General features: G+C 36.1%; 1 protein-coding gene across 6 annotated transcripts in view; it reads left to right on the top strand.

Annotated features, from left to right (window-relative positions):
- Positions 1–17,707, top strand: part of RYR2 (ryanodine receptor 2) — a 382,151-nt gene that overhangs the window by 277,643 nt on the left and 86,801 nt on the right. For all 6 annotated transcript variants that reach the window (XM_062637382.1, XM_062637380.1, XM_062637379.1 and 3 more), the window contains 7 exons: positions 1,577–1,654; positions 2,387–2,462; positions 4,250–4,376; positions 6,376–6,491; positions 8,049–8,113; positions 9,922–10,043; positions 13,266–13,315. In XM_062637382.1, coding sequence (XP_062493366.1) covers positions 1,577–1,654; positions 2,387–2,462; positions 4,250–4,376; positions 6,376–6,491; positions 8,049–8,113; positions 9,922–10,043; positions 13,266–13,315 — 634 coding nt within the window. The remainder of the gene's footprint in view (positions 1–1,576; positions 1,655–2,386; positions 2,463–4,249; positions 4,377–6,375; positions 6,492–8,048; positions 8,114–9,921; positions 10,044–13,265; positions 13,316–17,707) is intronic.

The raw sequence follows: 17,707 nt of genomic DNA, 5'->3' as shown, positions 1-17,707 counted from the left end.
GTAGCTTTATATGAGATTCAAATTATATTGACATATGAAACAGCATTTGTAGCTAAGATACAGTCTTCCTTTAATGAAATTCCATAGAATCATAGAATCATAGAATAGTTAGGGTTTGAAAGGACCTTAAGATCATCTAGTTCCAACCCCCTTGTCATGGGCAGGGACACCTCACACTAAACCATTCCACCCAAGGCTTTGTCCAACCTGGCCTTGAACACTGCCAGGGATGGAGCATCCACAACTTCCCTGGGCAACCCATTCCAGTGCCTCACCACCCTAACAAGAAAGAATTTCCTCCTTATATCCAACCTAAACTTCCCCTGTTTAAGTTTTAACCCATTACCCCTTGTCCTATCACTACAGTCCCTAATGAAGAGTCCCTCCCCAGCATCCCTATAGGCCCCCTTCAGATACTGCAAGGCTGCTATGAGGTCTCCCCGCAGCCTTCTCTTCTCCAGTGTGAACAGCCCCAACTTTCTCAGCCTATCTTTATAAATTTACCAGAAGCTTTTGAAGCCTAAAATATTTCTGTATTTCAGAGTACACTATCATATTAACACTCATCATGTGCTTAAAATGTGTTGTGCCATCATTTCCACAAACACAAAATAGCATTTTCCTAGGTTCAGCTGAGAATTGTTAAGAGTATTTAATCAGGATATTTGTGTCAATGTAACAATGCTTGAATTTTTTGCTATAGAAAGCATTACTTTATCAGTAATTATTTACTGTGTGCTGCTTGTACTTCCTTTGTGCTATTCTCTGCTAAAAATACCTACCTTTTAAAGGGATGCCTTCTAACTCCTAGGCCTTGCACATCTCATATGAATTCATCTGAAAGTAATATGAGGCATGGGAACAAAATTCCAGGCGCTGTTCTTCCTGAAGTCAAATGTTCCTGTTGCAACAGAATCTATTGAAGAAAGCCCAGAAATGTCCCTTTTCTAGCCACATTTCTTGCATGAGTGGCTCACTGTCCAAGGAATCTCCATCGTTTATCCTTCTTTGAACATTTTTGTCAATTTCATGAGCAAATCTGTGTCACATTTAGGCAATAGGAAGAAAGAATGACAAAATGGTGATATTTTCTGAGTGGGGAGAAGAGATGGAAGGAAAAATATATGTATTTAGTAGAGTCTATTACTATATGTAGAAAATAGGGTTGAAAAAGCAAATTCAGATTTTTATTTTTGTCTGAATTTACCTTAAATTGCATTATCTGAGTTTTCTCCTGCTGAGAAAAAAAAATCTAGAATATGAGGAGGTTTAATTATGGCTCTAGTATAGCATTATTCAAAAAGAGCTCAAATCTTAAATGAGGTAAAGTGGAATTTGCATTTCAGTGGGGGAGATTTGTGTCTCATGGCTCTCTGGTTTTGGAACTTGCTTAAGTCTCACTTAAGTTTACCAACCTTGATGTATTTTCAGTTGGGCTACATAGGATACTTCTGTTCTCCAGAGATAGACAACTGACATTTTCTTGAAAGTCTTTCATTAATTCCAGTATCTTGTTAACGTTAACTTCTTACCAAATTCTTGTATAAATTTACTGTTTTGCATGTTTGCCATTCAGATCTCTGTAGATACAGCCCACGGTTACACTCCTCGTGCAATTGATATGAGCAATGTCACCCTTTCCAGAGACTTACATGTAAGTCAGAAATAATACGCCTACCCTTTTTTTTTTAACCATTTATTTTTTCTTACCTGCTAGTTTATTTTCAAATAATTTGGTCATGCCTGATGTTACTTTTTCTTTTATTTTGGTTTGGTTTAGGTTTTTGGGGAGGTGTGTTTTGTCTTTTTCATCATTGCTCTTTGATCCTTTCTTGCTTTAAAAAACATGGTCCATGTTGAAAAGCTTCAGCTCTTGGCTGCATCTGTGGAGTCCCTGGTAAAATGGTTGGTGGTTTTAACAGTGTGATCAAACAAATGAGTATGTATGTCAACCAGGCTATATCTGTGGGTTTACAGAGAGTCTGCTGCAGCTAGCAGGAACAGTCTTGATTCAGTCCTCTGTCTTGCTGTTGTTTGTTTTCCTTACCAAAGCCTTCAAGAGGTTCTTACTGGCTGTGTTTTGAGAATCAAGCCCTCATCTGACATTCCAGTACCCTTTCCAGACTATACTACTCTTTGTGGTTCCTCCTTTTTTGTATTACCAGTTTTCTTTTCAGCATGAGGTTTCTAATTCCTATGCCCATCCTTCCCAAATTTTGTATCATAAATGTTCAGTTCAAAACTCTTGTTTGCAGTGAACCATTACAAAGCAATTGTATTGAAGCTCCCAGAGAACAAAGCATGTTATTTAATATCAACTAGAAAATTATTCTTCTTGGGGGTTAACCATTGCAACACATATCACTAACCTCTCAATTTTTGTAAGGCTATGGCTGAGATGATGGCTGAAAACTACCATAACATATGGGCAAAGAAAAAGAAAATGGAACTTGAAGCTAAAGGTAATATTAATTATAAGGTATTTACAGTATTTTTTATTTGAGAAAACAGATTAAAAAAAAAAAGAACAGCAAAGTTAAGTTGCCAAAGAAGAAACAACACAGTATCTATTCTTAATTAAATATTTTGTCATTTTTAGTGCAATGAAGTTTTTGTAGTACTGAGTCTAACAGTTCCTTTTGAAGTAGTTTACCTATTCAAATATATCAAAGAAAGAGAAGTCAAAGCTTATAAATTAATTTAAGCTACAATAATACATTTTCCTTCTAGCATTAATCTTTCAGTGTATTGCCCAATGAGCTCTGATTTAATCTGAATTCTTTTATTGCAGGTAGGTCTAAAAGGGTGTTTACTAAGAAGTGCATGTATCATTTATTGAATTTAAAAGTGGATAAACATCTGGAGCAGATTTTTGACTCCATGTAAATATTGCAGTGCTCCATGACCTCTGCTTCCCTAAATAAAAATTTCATTATGTATTGTGTAACTTATTATTTGAAATCAGATTATTGCCTCTGAGCAGCACTTCAGTGACAGCAATGTACAGTGTTTTTAGTGTTATGCAAAAGAGAATAGTACTAAGAAAGCTAGAGGTGGCTAGTGAATGAGGGAGAAGCTTCTAATGGAGGGTTTCTTCATGTGAAATGTCAGCTGAGCAAAACCTGGCCCTCAAGACCTCAAGACTGTGCAGCTTTTCCTACAGTATATACATATACTAATCTTGATTTTTTTTTTTTCTTTATTTTATGTGTGTGTAAAAACCCATCAGACTTGCCCACTGGATTACCATTTTGCATACATTTACCTGGATGCAGGCAGGACTAATAGAAGATTTTAGAATACGTGGCTTACAAAATAACCTAAGGATACGTCTCCCAATATTTTCTTAAGGAAATGTGTTCCTGTTTTTTAAAAATATTTTTACTAGAGACTTACTGTTGTCTTTTTTTCTGAGATAAGTCTGATTACAATTTCCTGGCATTTTGTAGCAATTAGCATAGGGATAGATTGTGTTCTGCTATCTGATGGTGGTTTTAGAAGGCGAAATCCTGAGAATGATGCTCTTCATGAAGATATTTATGGTAATAATGGTAACTTTATTTCCCTCCTAATTTAATTACCTGCATTCAGAGAGGTATCAATAGAACAGCTATTTGTAAGCAATAGAAATGCAGTTTATTCTGTTTACATCTGTTTTGGCAGTATTCCTTTGATCAGATTAGGCAATTGTCTGAACCACGTTTGAATAATGTACTTTTAATTTTCTATCTTTATTATTGTAAAGTAGAACCATACAATTTTTATATATTTTCAAATACATGTACGTGTTGCTAAACCCCATTAACTCTTTTTGCTGTCATCAGAAACTTTAAAGGCAGGATTCTGTTTGTGTGTGTTAATATATTTGTTTATATCTTGGTTTTCTTATGAAGTGATGTTATTTGCTGAAATATTTTCAGCTGTATTAAATAAAGTTGTAATTGTAATACATGTTCATAACAGTTAAGCACTTTTTTCTTCTTTAAGAGTTTTTGCAGTATGTTCAAAATATTTAGCTGGTACTTACACCATTTGATTATATTAGAACTATGTTTGCAGCCACACCTAAAGCTTGTATCTGAATATTTTTTAGGTTTCAGACATAAAAGTGCATTATTGTTATTTCAGACTAGATTTTACTGTAATGTGCTATGTATTAATATGACAGCTTTTACATAATGGCACTTACCATGTCAACAGATAACTCTTTAACTGCTTTTTAATTATGAATTCTCTTGATGTTCTGTAGTAGGAGGAGGCAACCATCCTCTTCTTGTTCCTTATGATACACTCACAGCCAAAGAAAAAGCCAAGGACCGAGAAAAAGCACAGGATATTCTGAAATTCCTACAGATTAATGGATATGTTGTCTCCAGGTAATACTCTGTTCACTGTTAGCACCACAGGAAGTTCCTAATATCCTTCAGTAGCTAGTTTTGTTTTGGGTTTTTGAGTTGTTATGTTTTTTTGTTTTGTTTTGTTTTTTTTTTTGAGCTTTTTTAATTAAAGAAAAGACCTATGTTTGTTTTAGGGTTTCAGGACCTGAGAGTAAGGATAAGTTTCATACAAAACGTTGTAATGATGGATTTTGGAGTTAGTAGCAGGAGGTATGGAAGGTGCAAGCAGGGTTTTGCAGAATCTCTGCGCATCTTCTGCCTCTCCTCTCAACTCTGCAGCATGGTGTTTCTATCTGGGGTGTCTCCACACATCCAACTATTAGTAAACTTGTTAATTTTCTGCAAGTGAGAGATTTATGAAGTCTTCATTACAGGTCAGGTACATGTACCTATATAGGAATTTCCACGTAATTGCTTTGATGAGACAGTTTTATTTCTAAAATGTACTTCTTTCTTTTAAATGAGTTACTTTGTAGTGTTATTATAATATTTTAAAAGAGAAAAGTGATGTTTTTAAAAGTTGGGTTTTTTAAGCAATCAACATAGTGAATAAAGTAGTAATCAAAGGAGTTCACAATTCAGAATTTATACATGCTATTCTCTGCAGAATAACATGCATAATTCCTTTTAGGTTTTTGTATGACATATTTGTCTACTAAATGCAGTTTGAGTGAAATTTTAATTAAGTTGGAGGCTTGTCTGCCTATCAGCATGGCTTAGGAAATGTGAGTCACTAGGAAAGGCTGAAGGCATATCTGAAATTTTTATGACTTGAAAATTAGTAAGTGAATGAAACAGTCACAGAGGTGGATTTAAGTAATCATTGTGAATTAATTAGCCTAGCACATCTACTTAAAATCTGCCTACTTCCTTTCTTTTATATCATGTGTGAAATTCAGCCCATTTATAGCATCCCACAGTTAATCTAACAGTTCTAGGTAAAATTTTTTAGGGTGCCTGGAATAATTCAATTTACTTCCTTTCACTGGAGTAGGATGTATAAAAAAGGCTGTCACTCAGCAAAGGTTTCTTTTCTCATCCCCTGTCAAAATGACAAAAGACTCCTCAGGTGATTCAATGTTACATGTTCCTTTTTTGACTAATACTTGGAAAATAACTGAGTACTAATGCACCTGGTGCATCTGACAGTGGGGTGGCGGACTCTGTTGCTGATTAAGCACAGGCTCTTCATTAAAGTCCTTAAAGTTGTGATCCTGCAGAATCAAGGCATATGTCATTGCCAGCTTGTTGCTAGCAGACATCAGCCCACATCATGAAACCAGCCTCTGCAAATTCATACTTACTGAAAGAAGGTACACTTTTCATATTAAACTAGTAACTATCATGATACATAGAATCATAGAATAGTTAGGGTTGGAAAGGATCTTAAGATCATCTAGTTCCAACCCGCCTGCCATGGGCAGGGATACCTCCCACTAAACCATGTTGTCTTGGGTTCAGCGCTGAGCCCAGGACAGTACTGGAAAAAGTAAGCTGCAATTCCATCACTTTGTTTCTCCCATTTTTCACAAATGCTGTGTAGCAATTCAGAGTTTTTCCACTACCAACTCTCTTTTTGAAAAAAAGTCATGATGAGGGAGATGAGATTTACTTCTGGTTTGATTGTTTAAATCAAATATTTTAGCAGTTTCAAAAACCCTTACCCAAGAATCAGTCCCTGGAGGGAAATACAAGACAGTAATGTCTTACAAGCATGGGAAAGAAATTACAATGATACTGGATTAATGTGTTTGATTGACTAGTCTAATTTTACTGTAACATTCTACTTGGAAAATCTGAATTGTATCTTAAAAAATTGCTTATAATCTAAATAAGTGTAGAGTTTACTTCACAGAACAGTTCTGATGCTAGTAAGCAGTTAATCATTACTAGAGAATGTGACATCAGACTACGTGGAGAGGTAAGACTACTTTGAGTCCTTCTACATGTGTGAAAATTGAGTTTCTCCTTTTTGCAGAGGACTTAAGGACCTGGAATTAGACACGCCTTCCATTGAGAAACGCTTTGCCTACAGTTTCCTTCAACAACTTATAAGATATGTGGATGAAGCCCATCAGTATATTCTGGAGTTTGGTATAGTACTTCTTGTACATTTTGTTAAGATTTTTTAGCTAACATGTTTGATAGTATTAAAAGAAAACCTAGTTATTTTTTTAAAAATACACCTTCTTAGACTAGGGGTTTTCCCTCTAGTTTACTACAGTTGATAAAAATCATGGATTTTGGAAAATTATGTAGTTTGCATTCATTCCAGTTTCCCATATTCATTGCCATTTCCTATGTTCATTCATCAGATAAGAAGTGTTAAGCCAAAATTTGACTTTCATTATTTGAAAAGAAAACTAGCTGCACCACTGTATTTGTGCACAAACTGATCTCTCACATGTGAACATTAGTATTTACTATTCGTACGTAACCCTTTTTCACAGAGCAAATTAAACCAGTCATTTGTACTGTCCTGATTTTTTTTTTTTTTTTTTTTCCTGGAGGAGGAAGCAGAGAAACCTCTTTCACAAAAAATCCTACAATGGAACCTTCTTTCATGAACACCCAGCATACGTTTTGTCAACAGTGCTATCAAGGAACAAATTAACTTGATCTGCTTTTGCTAAAGGTTTTTTTTTTTCTTAAAAAAAAAAAAAGTTTGGTGACCCAAGTCAGCTTCTCATATGAGGGCTTAAAGCCAAAAAACCTGGCCAGATGCAGCTTCTGCGTGGCCATGGGAGTTGCAATGCCACATAACATAAACTGTGCCTCATGTCTAGGCACAGATAGTGTAACTTGACAGTATTAATGGCAGGAACAGCAGGGAGATTGAATATATCAATGCTTGTCCAAAACCCTATCTAGTTTTAAAGTGGGAATTATTACATTTACGAATTAGTATATGATATGCTTATTTACAGTAGGGAAAGTCTGGCTTTGGTAATTCATTGTGATACTTCTGCAGCTAAAGCCTGATTATTGTGGCTTCATTCTACTTAATTATATAGATTTGGCCTAACTGCAAGAATGATAATGAATAAATATTGAAACAATGTTAGAGCAAATATCACTTGTGTCCCTCAGTGGATTAGTAAAAAGAAGATAATAAAGAATAAATAGTGTGTGAGCTGTACCGGGTGATTTCTTTAAAGAGTATTTGATTTTTATTTTTATAGTTATGTGGAAGTGAAGCTATTTTAGTTTCATTTGGTTAGTACTAAGTATTTAATTTTTTTTTCTGTAGACAAAGTCCGCAAATAAATAGCAGAAATTTGGAAATTCTGTTTCTCCTGGGAACAACTGGAGAAAGGTGTTCCATTAGAATCTGAGTTTAGGCTTCCAAATTGCCACCAATAACTAGAAAACAAAAAATATAAGACTAGATTTGTATCTCACAAAAATATCCATACCTCTGGACTACATCTACATTTTTATGGAGATTTGAACAATTACTCTTTACACATTTTATTTCTGTTACTTCTCATGGGGTAGTCATAAAATGCCACTTTAACTAGTGTGTACTGTTTGTGATATTTTAAATCTGCACTGAAAGTGGTATTATTTGTTTATAGTGTACATTTTAAAAAATCCAGAGTAGACTAATTAGGACATATGACAGGGACCTTAATTTTCTTCTCTCTGCAGATGGTGGCAGCAGAGGCAAAGGAGAGCACTTCCCATATGAACAAGAAATCAAGTTTTTTGCCAAAGTACAGTATATCTTTGCTTATTCTTTGTCAACATAGTAAGTAGTTGAAGTGAGAAAGTATTTATTAGTGAACATGATTATTGTTCTTATAGTTGCACTTTTCTGTGTTAAATTCATCATTTTATTAATTAAAAACAGTAGTAATAAAAATACCTTGAAAATACTGTAGTATGAAGTCTAGATGTCAAAAAACCCCACAGGACTATATTTTTATTCTCATTATTTCCTTACTCAGTGATATGCAGCTACTCATATGATGTTAATCATAACCTATCTTTTCTGTTTACTAGCCTAGTCTAATTCTGAAGATTTTTCACTTTTACAGTGTTCAGGCAGATAAATGTGAGTTATAGTTACTGGAGTTAATATAGCTATGTATCTGTCAGTGTCATCTTATTTCTTCCCTTGTTTTAAAACCGTGTTGATGTCTCCATCATGGAATCTCAGAATGGCTGAAGTTGGAAGGGCCCTCTGGAGTTCATCTAGTTAAACTTCACTACTCAAGCAGTGTCACCTGGACCAGGTTGCCCAGGACCATCTCCAGATGGCTTTTGGATATCTGCAAGGGCAGAGACTACAGTCTCTCTGTGCAACCTGTGTCAGTGCTCAGTCATCCTCACCATAAAAAAGTGTTTCCTGATGGTCAGAAGGAACTTGTCGGGTTTCAGTTTGTGCCTGTTGACTCTGGTCCTGTCACGTGGCACACTGAATAAGGGCTGGCTCTGTCTCCTCTACACCTTCCCTTCAGATGTTTATACACATTGATGAGGTCCTTCCTGAACATTCTCCAGGCTAGAGTCCCAGCTCCCTCAATTTCTCCTCATGCAGTTCCTTAAAATTATCTTTGTGGTCCTTCACTGAACTCTCCAGTATATTGATGTTTCTCTCATACTGGGGAACCCAGAAGCAGACAGCACTTCAGATGTGCTGAGAGTAAGAATCACCTCCCTGGACCTGCTAACAGCTCTGTCTAATGCAACCCAGAATGTTGCTGGCTGCCTTTGCAGGGAGGGTGCACTGGTCATGGTCATTTAACTGTGTGCTGAGATCCAGTGTCTTTCTCTGCAAAGTTGCTTTCTGCTGGTCAACCTTCAGCTTGCAGCTTTTGCTGCATTTTCCAACCTTGATATCCTTGCAGTAAATTGTAATCTTGATAACTTAAAGCAATTCCATGTGGTACTATTTGCCAAGGTCACTGAGTCTAAAGCTAACATTCCACCTTCTTTTGGACCATGCTCCACAAAGAAAGCAATTTCAGATTTTCATATTGGCTGGGTTTTTTGGATCTCCACCTGGCTGACACCTGCAGTGGGCACTGAGTAATGATGACCACATGAAGTAAACAGGAAGACTTTTGTGGACAAGCCTTTGATAAGTAAGGATGTTTGGGGAGTTTTATTTGGTAGCGTCTAGAGTTAAGTGCCATTAGTGCGTTGATAGTTGTAGCTGAATTTTTCTTATACCTACATTAAAAGGCATGAGGAGTTGTGTATGTGCATGTGGTATTGGAAAAATCCAAAATTGTGAGATGAAATTAAATTATACTTTCCGCTTTGTACTTCTCCTAAAAAAAACCAACACAGATTAAGTCCCAGAGATAATATGGATTATTTTTTTCTGCTGCTTTCCCGATGACATTTTAAGTGCCTTGAATACTAAATTCAGTGAGAAATAGACATTAAACTACATAGGGATTTTAAAACAGAAAACATATTTGAAATCTCCTGCCTTTAGTTGTCTTATAGAGAAAAATACAGAACATAGTAAAGAAAGCCCTGAGATAACTACTTCTTTCTGATACAATTTCAGGTTGTGCTTCCTTTGATTGATCAGTATTTTAAAAATCATCGCCTGTATTTCTTATCTGCAGCAAGTAGGCCTCTCAGCAGTGGAGGCCATGCCTCTAACAAAGAGAAAGAAATGGTGACAAGGTAAAACTTAATATTAATGTGTATGCACATGTGTGTTTGACTTTAAACAGCAGCAGTTGATTGTAGCCAAGTGAGAAGTGATGTGGGCGGCACAGAAATATTTTTACGAAAATGCAAATTAAACCTTTTTCACTTTCTTTTCCATTTAAGTAAATTCATTTCATAAAATGAAGAGAGGAGTACAGTTATGATTATATGCTGTTTTAAAGGCAGTGGTGATGATTTTAGCATGCAGGGAACTTGAATTTAGTATTATGTACAACAGCCTGTGGCTCAGGCTATAAAACTGTGTTATCAGTTTTCAGTGCTGGAAATAGGTATATACTGAAATCATTATTCCTGAAAAATTTTGTGGTAGATTTAAAGCCTAAACTTATTTATAACTGAATTTCAGTAAGTATCAATATTACTGTCTGACATAAAAAGTGAAAGAACAGATATTTGCATTTTTTCTACTCTTTGGTTTTCTAAACAGTAATAATAATAGTAACATGACAGAAATATCCACTTGATCCTTTCTCTGAAGTTATCCCTTTTTGGGCTTTCTCGTTATGATATGTTTTCACCTAATTTCACTTCTGGTGAATTGAAACTTGTATTTCCCATTTAGTAAGGTGGACTACAAGATTCATGCAGGACCTACTGCATAGCTGTATGTACAGGTTTCATGATTGCATTCTTGGCTGTAACTAGGTACTTAAACATGCAAAACTGAATTGCTGTTTTTTGAGGCTGATAGCCAATTGCTGGTTATACAGCCGTGGGGTTTGCAAGATTTTATGAATACTGAGTGAAGTTTTTAGCAGCAATACTGAGCATAAGTAAATAGTGGCTGTCTTGGCTGTGTATCATCTCATGGACTAACTTGATCTGGCAGCTAATCCTGAATGGCATTCTTCAAAGAACTAAAAAACTCTATCAAAATACGTCAATCCAGATAATTTTCCACTCTGTGAGCTGCTGTTTTCTGTCTGTAATGTCCTGTATAACAATATTTTCACAGCTGTTATGTCATACCAGTAAACCCCATACTTCTGGAATATGTCAAACATGGATATATCAACATGCCTACTGTGTAGATTCAGGACTTCTGCACACATGCTGTCTAGCTGTATGAGATTCCTGAACATGTATCTGAGCAAAAGGATCACAGCTGCTGCCATACTTATTTGAATTACCTGCCATCCGGAAGTGTCAGCCAAAGAGAAGCAAACACATGCAGGGAAACCTTGGATGAATGCTAGCTATAACCAGGGCTATTGAGCAATTTATTTCTTAATTATCAACAGGCAAAGATTATAGAAACTAAATTATATGGTCCACTTCCTGAAGGGCTCTTTTGGTCCATTTTAATAGACTCACAAAAATTATTTTTTTTTTTTTCGTTTTCCTGCCCTGGTCCCCCTACCTGCCCTCGGTATTGTGCGGAGTTTGCCAAAGCTGAATTGTGGATTTGATTTTTCCCTTTAGATTTATTTGAGTCCAACTTGTACATAGGATTTTCTTCAAGCTAAGGGCAGTTCCTGGCTGCTTTTTTTTTTCCAATTAAGCTTGCATTTGTTAAGCTATGGAAGAGTATAATTGTGGGTATTGATGATGCAATGACAGTGTTAAATGTGGCAGCCATTTTGTGGTCAGCAAACATGCTAAATCCAGATTTATTCTGCGGGGAAACTGGGGTCAGACCTCTTCCTGAAATGTGGTAGCATCTTGTTTGTAAGCAGCCTCTTCAGGATTGGGCTTTTTGCATTTTTCATTCATCCATCTTACAAGTCCTTGTACTACTACAGTTCTATAATATTAGTTCTGGACAACAATCTAAGTACTGGTCATTTGGACATTTTATTTATTTGTTTAACCTGAACTAATTACACTGGAGGTAATAGGTTCAGTCTGACTGTGAAAACATGGCATCTGCTGAAAGCTGTGGTCAGTTGCGCAACATCTGTGCGTTAGAACGTAAGAGACTGTGAGCTCTTTTACTGTCTTTGTTAGAATGGACACAGGTTTTATATGACACTAACATGCTTCTATACAGCTTTTCCTGTTGGATTGGGTGAGCCAGGTTTCTCATAAAAGAATATATAGTTTATGTTTGCCTCGTGGACTAAAAAGTGAACAGACATCCCTGAACATGCACCAATGAGACTCATTTCTAAAACAGAGAAGCTGCTGTTGCTGTAGTGGATCATTGTGCACTGGCTAATTAGCTGGATTCAACACCACATTCACCTGGCTGTTCTGATTTTGGACATGTTTCCGTTTGGCACCCTGTCAATGGAACAACATGTTCAGATCTCATCCATAATCTGTGCAGACATGCTTATGGTGTCTTCTGCTTTTAAATCAGAGGTTGATAACTAGCCTGTGTGCCTAGTAATTAAATAGCTTAATAAAATGACATGATATTGTTCATGTCATTTATAGCAGATGAGGGGGTTTGCAGCATAAAAAATAACACCAAAATTGATGTTGCTGTTAGGGACAATACTCAGAATGAACTGGATCATAAAGACTGAGCTAAGCCCTCCTAAATTTGGAGGCCAGTTCAATTTGGGTAGGGCAGTGTGCTTCTGCTTCTATGAATTAACGTAAAACTTCATTTGTCATTCTCCTGAATGGGGCACTGCTCATCAGCACAGGAAGTAATTCAAACACGTGAAAGAAATCATTGATCACATCCATTTTTGTTGGTTTTTTATCCATGTAAGATGCTATTTCTCATGTCAAGTGTGTTTAAAAAGCAATGTATTTGAAAAGAAATCCTCACTGTGTTCGGGATGACAAGATCCAAATTGGACTAGTTAAACATTTGCCATCAGACACTTCAATTAATCTGATTTGTTTATCTTTTGTTTTCAAATTGTCAGTGGTATCCTGAATAGCACACTGACCATGTTTTACTTCTTCAAGCTTCAATGGTTATTTCCTTGTGGGTTATTATATAGGACGCTTTTATATTAATTAGCTTTGCTTTTAAATTTTTTTTGTTTCTTTAATTATAATATGTGCTTATTTAACCATGTCTGTTAAGGATATGCACTTAAAAATTCTTTCTTTAGTACTGTCCCACATTCTGCTCAGATAATTGATTCTTTCTGCGTGACATCATGTTGCTTTTCCTGCTCATATATCAGCTGTTATTTTTTCTTTCTCCCTTCCTCCCTCCTTATTTTTTTTCCTTTTCCCTTCTTTTCTCTTTTATTTTTCTTTTGTCTTCAGCCTGTTCTGCAAACTTGGAGTTCTTGTCAGGCATAGGATTTCACTGTTTGGTAAGGAGACCCTTGACAAATACTAGCATGGCAATCACTTGGTTTTCTTTGCCATTTTTGCATTGTGTTATGTGCTGCTTTGTTGCATGCTGCATGGCTGAAATGCATGGTCTTCACAGACCACTAATTGTTTAGGCTGATAGATCACAGAATTTGTTAGATGAAATAAAAAGCTTTGTAGTTACCAGTTTGGGGTTTTTTTTATTTAGCTGTCCGTGTGTCTTAACTAATACCTGGATTTCATTATCCTACCAAGGAATTTTGCCGAGTTAATTATAATTACTAATTTGTTATTTTATTTTAAATTGTTTGGGGAAAACAGAGCATCAGAACTGCACTTTTGTATTGGAAAGTCATTAAGGACAATTTGTAGTGGGCTGAAATGCTTAGTTATGTTCTGTGGAATTCTTAAATATTCCCAGATGTGCTTGACTCCACATACGCATGTGTACTACCTTTCTCGTATTATGTGAATCTATCAGGAGCTCGGTGTTTGTCTTATACTATGTGAAAATCACTTAATTGAAGTATATTTGAAGTCTCTATCAAGCGCATATATTATATGCAGTGTGTGGCACAGTCATTTACTCTGCAATTTTTTCTTATGCCATGATGATAGGATAGTTGAAATAGTACATCATATGCATATATAGCTTCTGTGAGGAATGCATCGCAAACTTCAGCATCCATGAACGTACCTAATTGGGTAATTATCTAGCAGATTAGAATTTGATTGAGATAACATGCATCTAAATCAATTCCTGCATATTTCATTCAATTTGAAGGGAAGGAACTCACTTGCTGCAGCAGTGTGGTGTTTAAAAAATCTTACAGACCATTATGAAAACCATTAAACTAAGAAGAAAGATTGGAAGTTATTTTGGGATATCGCTTTTAAATATATTTTGGGATGAGCTGAGTGGATTTGCCTGTAAAGCCAAAAGATCATAGGAGGAATGGAGTTATTTCTGCAGCTGTGTGGCATTGTTGCAGCTTTTTCTGAAGGGTGGAGTATGTCACAAACGTACACATAAGCTCTGGTTTATACCCCAGGTTGTTTCTTCAAAGAATGAACTAGCTCAGGTATACTATTAAAATTTTGCAAATCTTTTTTATTATTGTGTGAATTTATTTTTATGACTTTTTTTCCCCTAAAATGAGTAACAGCTAAAGTTAAAAATCTAAGTCAATGTAACTTTCTTCAGTATTAAAGGAAAGATCTTTTCAATTCCACATCTCAGTTTGTTCATTTCCTGTTGTGTGGCTGGGTCCAAGTGGTAGAAGGAGATACATAAGATGGGATCAGATGAGTATTCACTATGACTACAGTTTTTACCTCCTTTCCTAGTGTGCTATAACCAACAGAATACAAACCCCTCATGCCAACACAGAAGTTACTGTCATTTTTACGTGAGTTATGATGTAAGACTCTGGAGCATGGTTGTTTACCGTGGAACTACTAACGGAAGTCAAAGTTATCTTACAGTTTGCCTTACCATGACAGGGAATTACATCATGTTAGAAAACCTGATCAAAAGAGTTGCGCTTACTCCAGCAGAGACAAGGACTGTATAGAAGGGACAGCTCATAAGGACAGCCTCTGAGCACAGCTGGGGCCTAGAAAGTTATTCCTGTGTTTTGGGGGCATCTTGAATGAGCAAGAGTTGCTTGATAATAACCTTTATGGATAGAGTAGGGGATTTGCTATAACTGAGAGCAACGTGCTGTATAGTTTTGCTATGTATTACTGTGTTCTGTATTACTGTGAATTTGAATGGCAGTTCTGAAGACACAGCTGCATGTTTGAAAGTGATTAGTAAATTCATGTTGCTTAAGCTGTATATAGAAGTCTTGATAAAATGGGAAATTATGCAAGTCTTACAGAATGAATTTACACAGTTAATAGCATTTGATATCTAAGAGGGTCACTGAGATTATGGAATTGTAATTTAGCATGGAATTATTATTTCTGTACACTGTGAAATAATTTACTGTTTGAGATCTGTAGGTGTGCATCAGTAAGACTACCGATTTACTTTAATTACTATTAGTGGGCTGAATTTGAAAGGTTTTAGTGAGTTATTTTGGTGAATTGAGCATTTGAATTTCTGTTTTCTCAATTTAAAACCCAAATTTGTATGACTAGTTTGATTCACATTTTATATTGTTTAAATATTCAGTAAGGCATTTTTTTTTCTGGAATGGGTTGCCCAGAGAAGCTGTGGATGTCCCATCCCTGGCAGTGTTCAAGGCCAGGTTGGACAGGTCTTTGAACAACTGGGTCTAGTGGAAGGTGTCCCTGCCTATGGCAGGGGGGTTGGAACTAGATGATCTTTAAGGTCCCTTCCAACCCAAACCAGTCTGTGATTCTATAAAAGTATGTGAGATTTTTTTTTTTTTAATCTTTATATCAATAATGCACAGTCATGAAATAAAAATTAGCTGGGTAAGGTAAGAAAGGCCTGGGTTTGCTCGCCCAGTTTGAGGAAATTAGAGCAATTAATCAGGGGAGTTCCTAAAAAAAGAGCTAGAAGGCTTTTTCTTAATTCAGTCATCCTGAATTTATAAGTGTCTTTCCAGTAAGGCATCTTGGAATCTATATGCATTGCACTTTCACAATACAGCAGCAGTTCTTCCCACCTGATATAATATTACAGCTCTCTAGAATATGTAGGACTGCGCCTCAGATTATTAAAGAAACTCAGTTGTGCAGTTCATGTGATCAACTGTGTTTATAATACATGCTGAACAGTGATCCAACTGTTAAGCTTATATTTATACTAGCTCCTGGGATACTTTTAGCCTCAAAACTCTTGAACTTATGTGGTTTAGTATTTGCATATGTCCAGCCCCTATTTTTTTTTTAGTTCTGTGAAGGGTTCCCATAAGGAACAGCTGTTGTTTCAGTTCTTATCCTATTGAGTTGTACTCACCACCTCCCCTTTCATGATACAAAAGAACTTTATATACTGCGTGTTCATTTCCACATCAGTGTTCTGTATCTAGTTTTTAGGCTTCTGAAAACTAGTAATATTTTTGATTAAAGAAAAAAAATAGTATTTTTAATTTAATGAAAGCATATATATACACTGTGAAATATTGACAATAGTAATAAAACCAGTTTCCTTAGAAACCCCTTTATTTTAGGTTTCATAGCTCAGTTTTTAAAAAAAAGATGGCCTTCTGAAATTTGCTGTTGACCTCAGGTTGGAAGCAAACTGATTCTTGAAATTTTCAGTTTAAAAGGATTTTTTTTTTTTTTTTCAGCTGTGTCATTTTAAGGTAAAATATTTAAAATGCCTCTTTTGTGGGTTTTTGTTTTAGGAATACAGTGAAAGCAGCTGCATTCGTGACACTGAAAAAGAGCAAGACACAGAATTTCCACTGAACCTAAACCTGTCTTTTATAGCAAATTGCATTTTCTAAGATTGCGTAACAAATCCTTCCTGAAGGAGACATTCCAGAAAAGAAGCCTCATGATAATTTTGCAAGTTTGAATTTAGTGTTACATGGCTAAACTCTAGAATGTCAATCCATTTAGATTGAATGGGGCTGCATTTATCATGGTCGTTGAATCTGTCCATCCCAGTCTGTGGAACCTCCCACACTGCAGTGTCTGCTACCAGGATATGTCTAAAGCTTGTCTGGTTTTCAGAATAACTACATAAATTTGTGACCCTTCCATCTGGTTGCAGCATACAAAGTACCTGATTCCTGATAAATATATATTGCTCTTGAAATGTGTCTACATATTGTAAATAAATCGCCAGTTAAAATTTTCAGGGGAGTAAGCACCTCTGTACTACACTGTAGCATGCAGCGTATACACACCTGACTGACAAATAAATATTAAAATACTATTTCATGACAGTCTAATCCACAATCTAAGTCTGGGTTGCTTTGAGCATTTCCCTCTATCCCTCATATCATTAGAAAGTCCTGCAATATCTTCATCAGCACTGGTGCTCATTTCACTAGAGCAGTACAACAGTAAGGAAAAAAACAGGCGCTGTTAAAAAACTTAATCTTTTGGGGTGGGTTTTTTGTAGGACTTTTTTAGGCCACCTGAGCTTTCTCATCTGGTTGCTGTATCACTGCATGACCACTGGTGCGAAGAGGGTCGGGCTGCCTGGCTAGGGGCAGCCATGGAAGCTGTGGTTCAAGTTTGTTTAATCTACTGAGGTTGAACACCACAATATTACCTCCTAATGTGATAGCACAGAACAGCATTCTCAGTGCTGTAATAAACCTTTCACTCCTTCCTTGCAATTTATCTTTAAAAATCTCTATTTCACTGAAATAGTTACTAATTTTAGTTGTACATTTGCCTGTATTTTCAAGTGGAATAACTACCAGTGGGAAAGTATAGCACACTGTGTGCAGATTACAGTA

The sequence above is a fragment of the Pezoporus occidentalis genome, unplaced genomic scaffold (genome assembly GCF_034315485.1).
Source record: "Pezoporus occidentalis ecotype Australia unplaced genomic scaffold, CSIRO_AGI_Poc_V1 ctg52, whole genome shotgun sequence".
In the NCBI taxonomy this organism is placed as follows: domain Eukaryota; kingdom Metazoa; phylum Chordata; class Aves; order Psittaciformes; family Psittacidae; genus Pezoporus; species Pezoporus occidentalis.
Note: the sequence above shows the minus strand (reverse complement) of the source record. Positions and strands in the feature narration are given on the sequence as shown.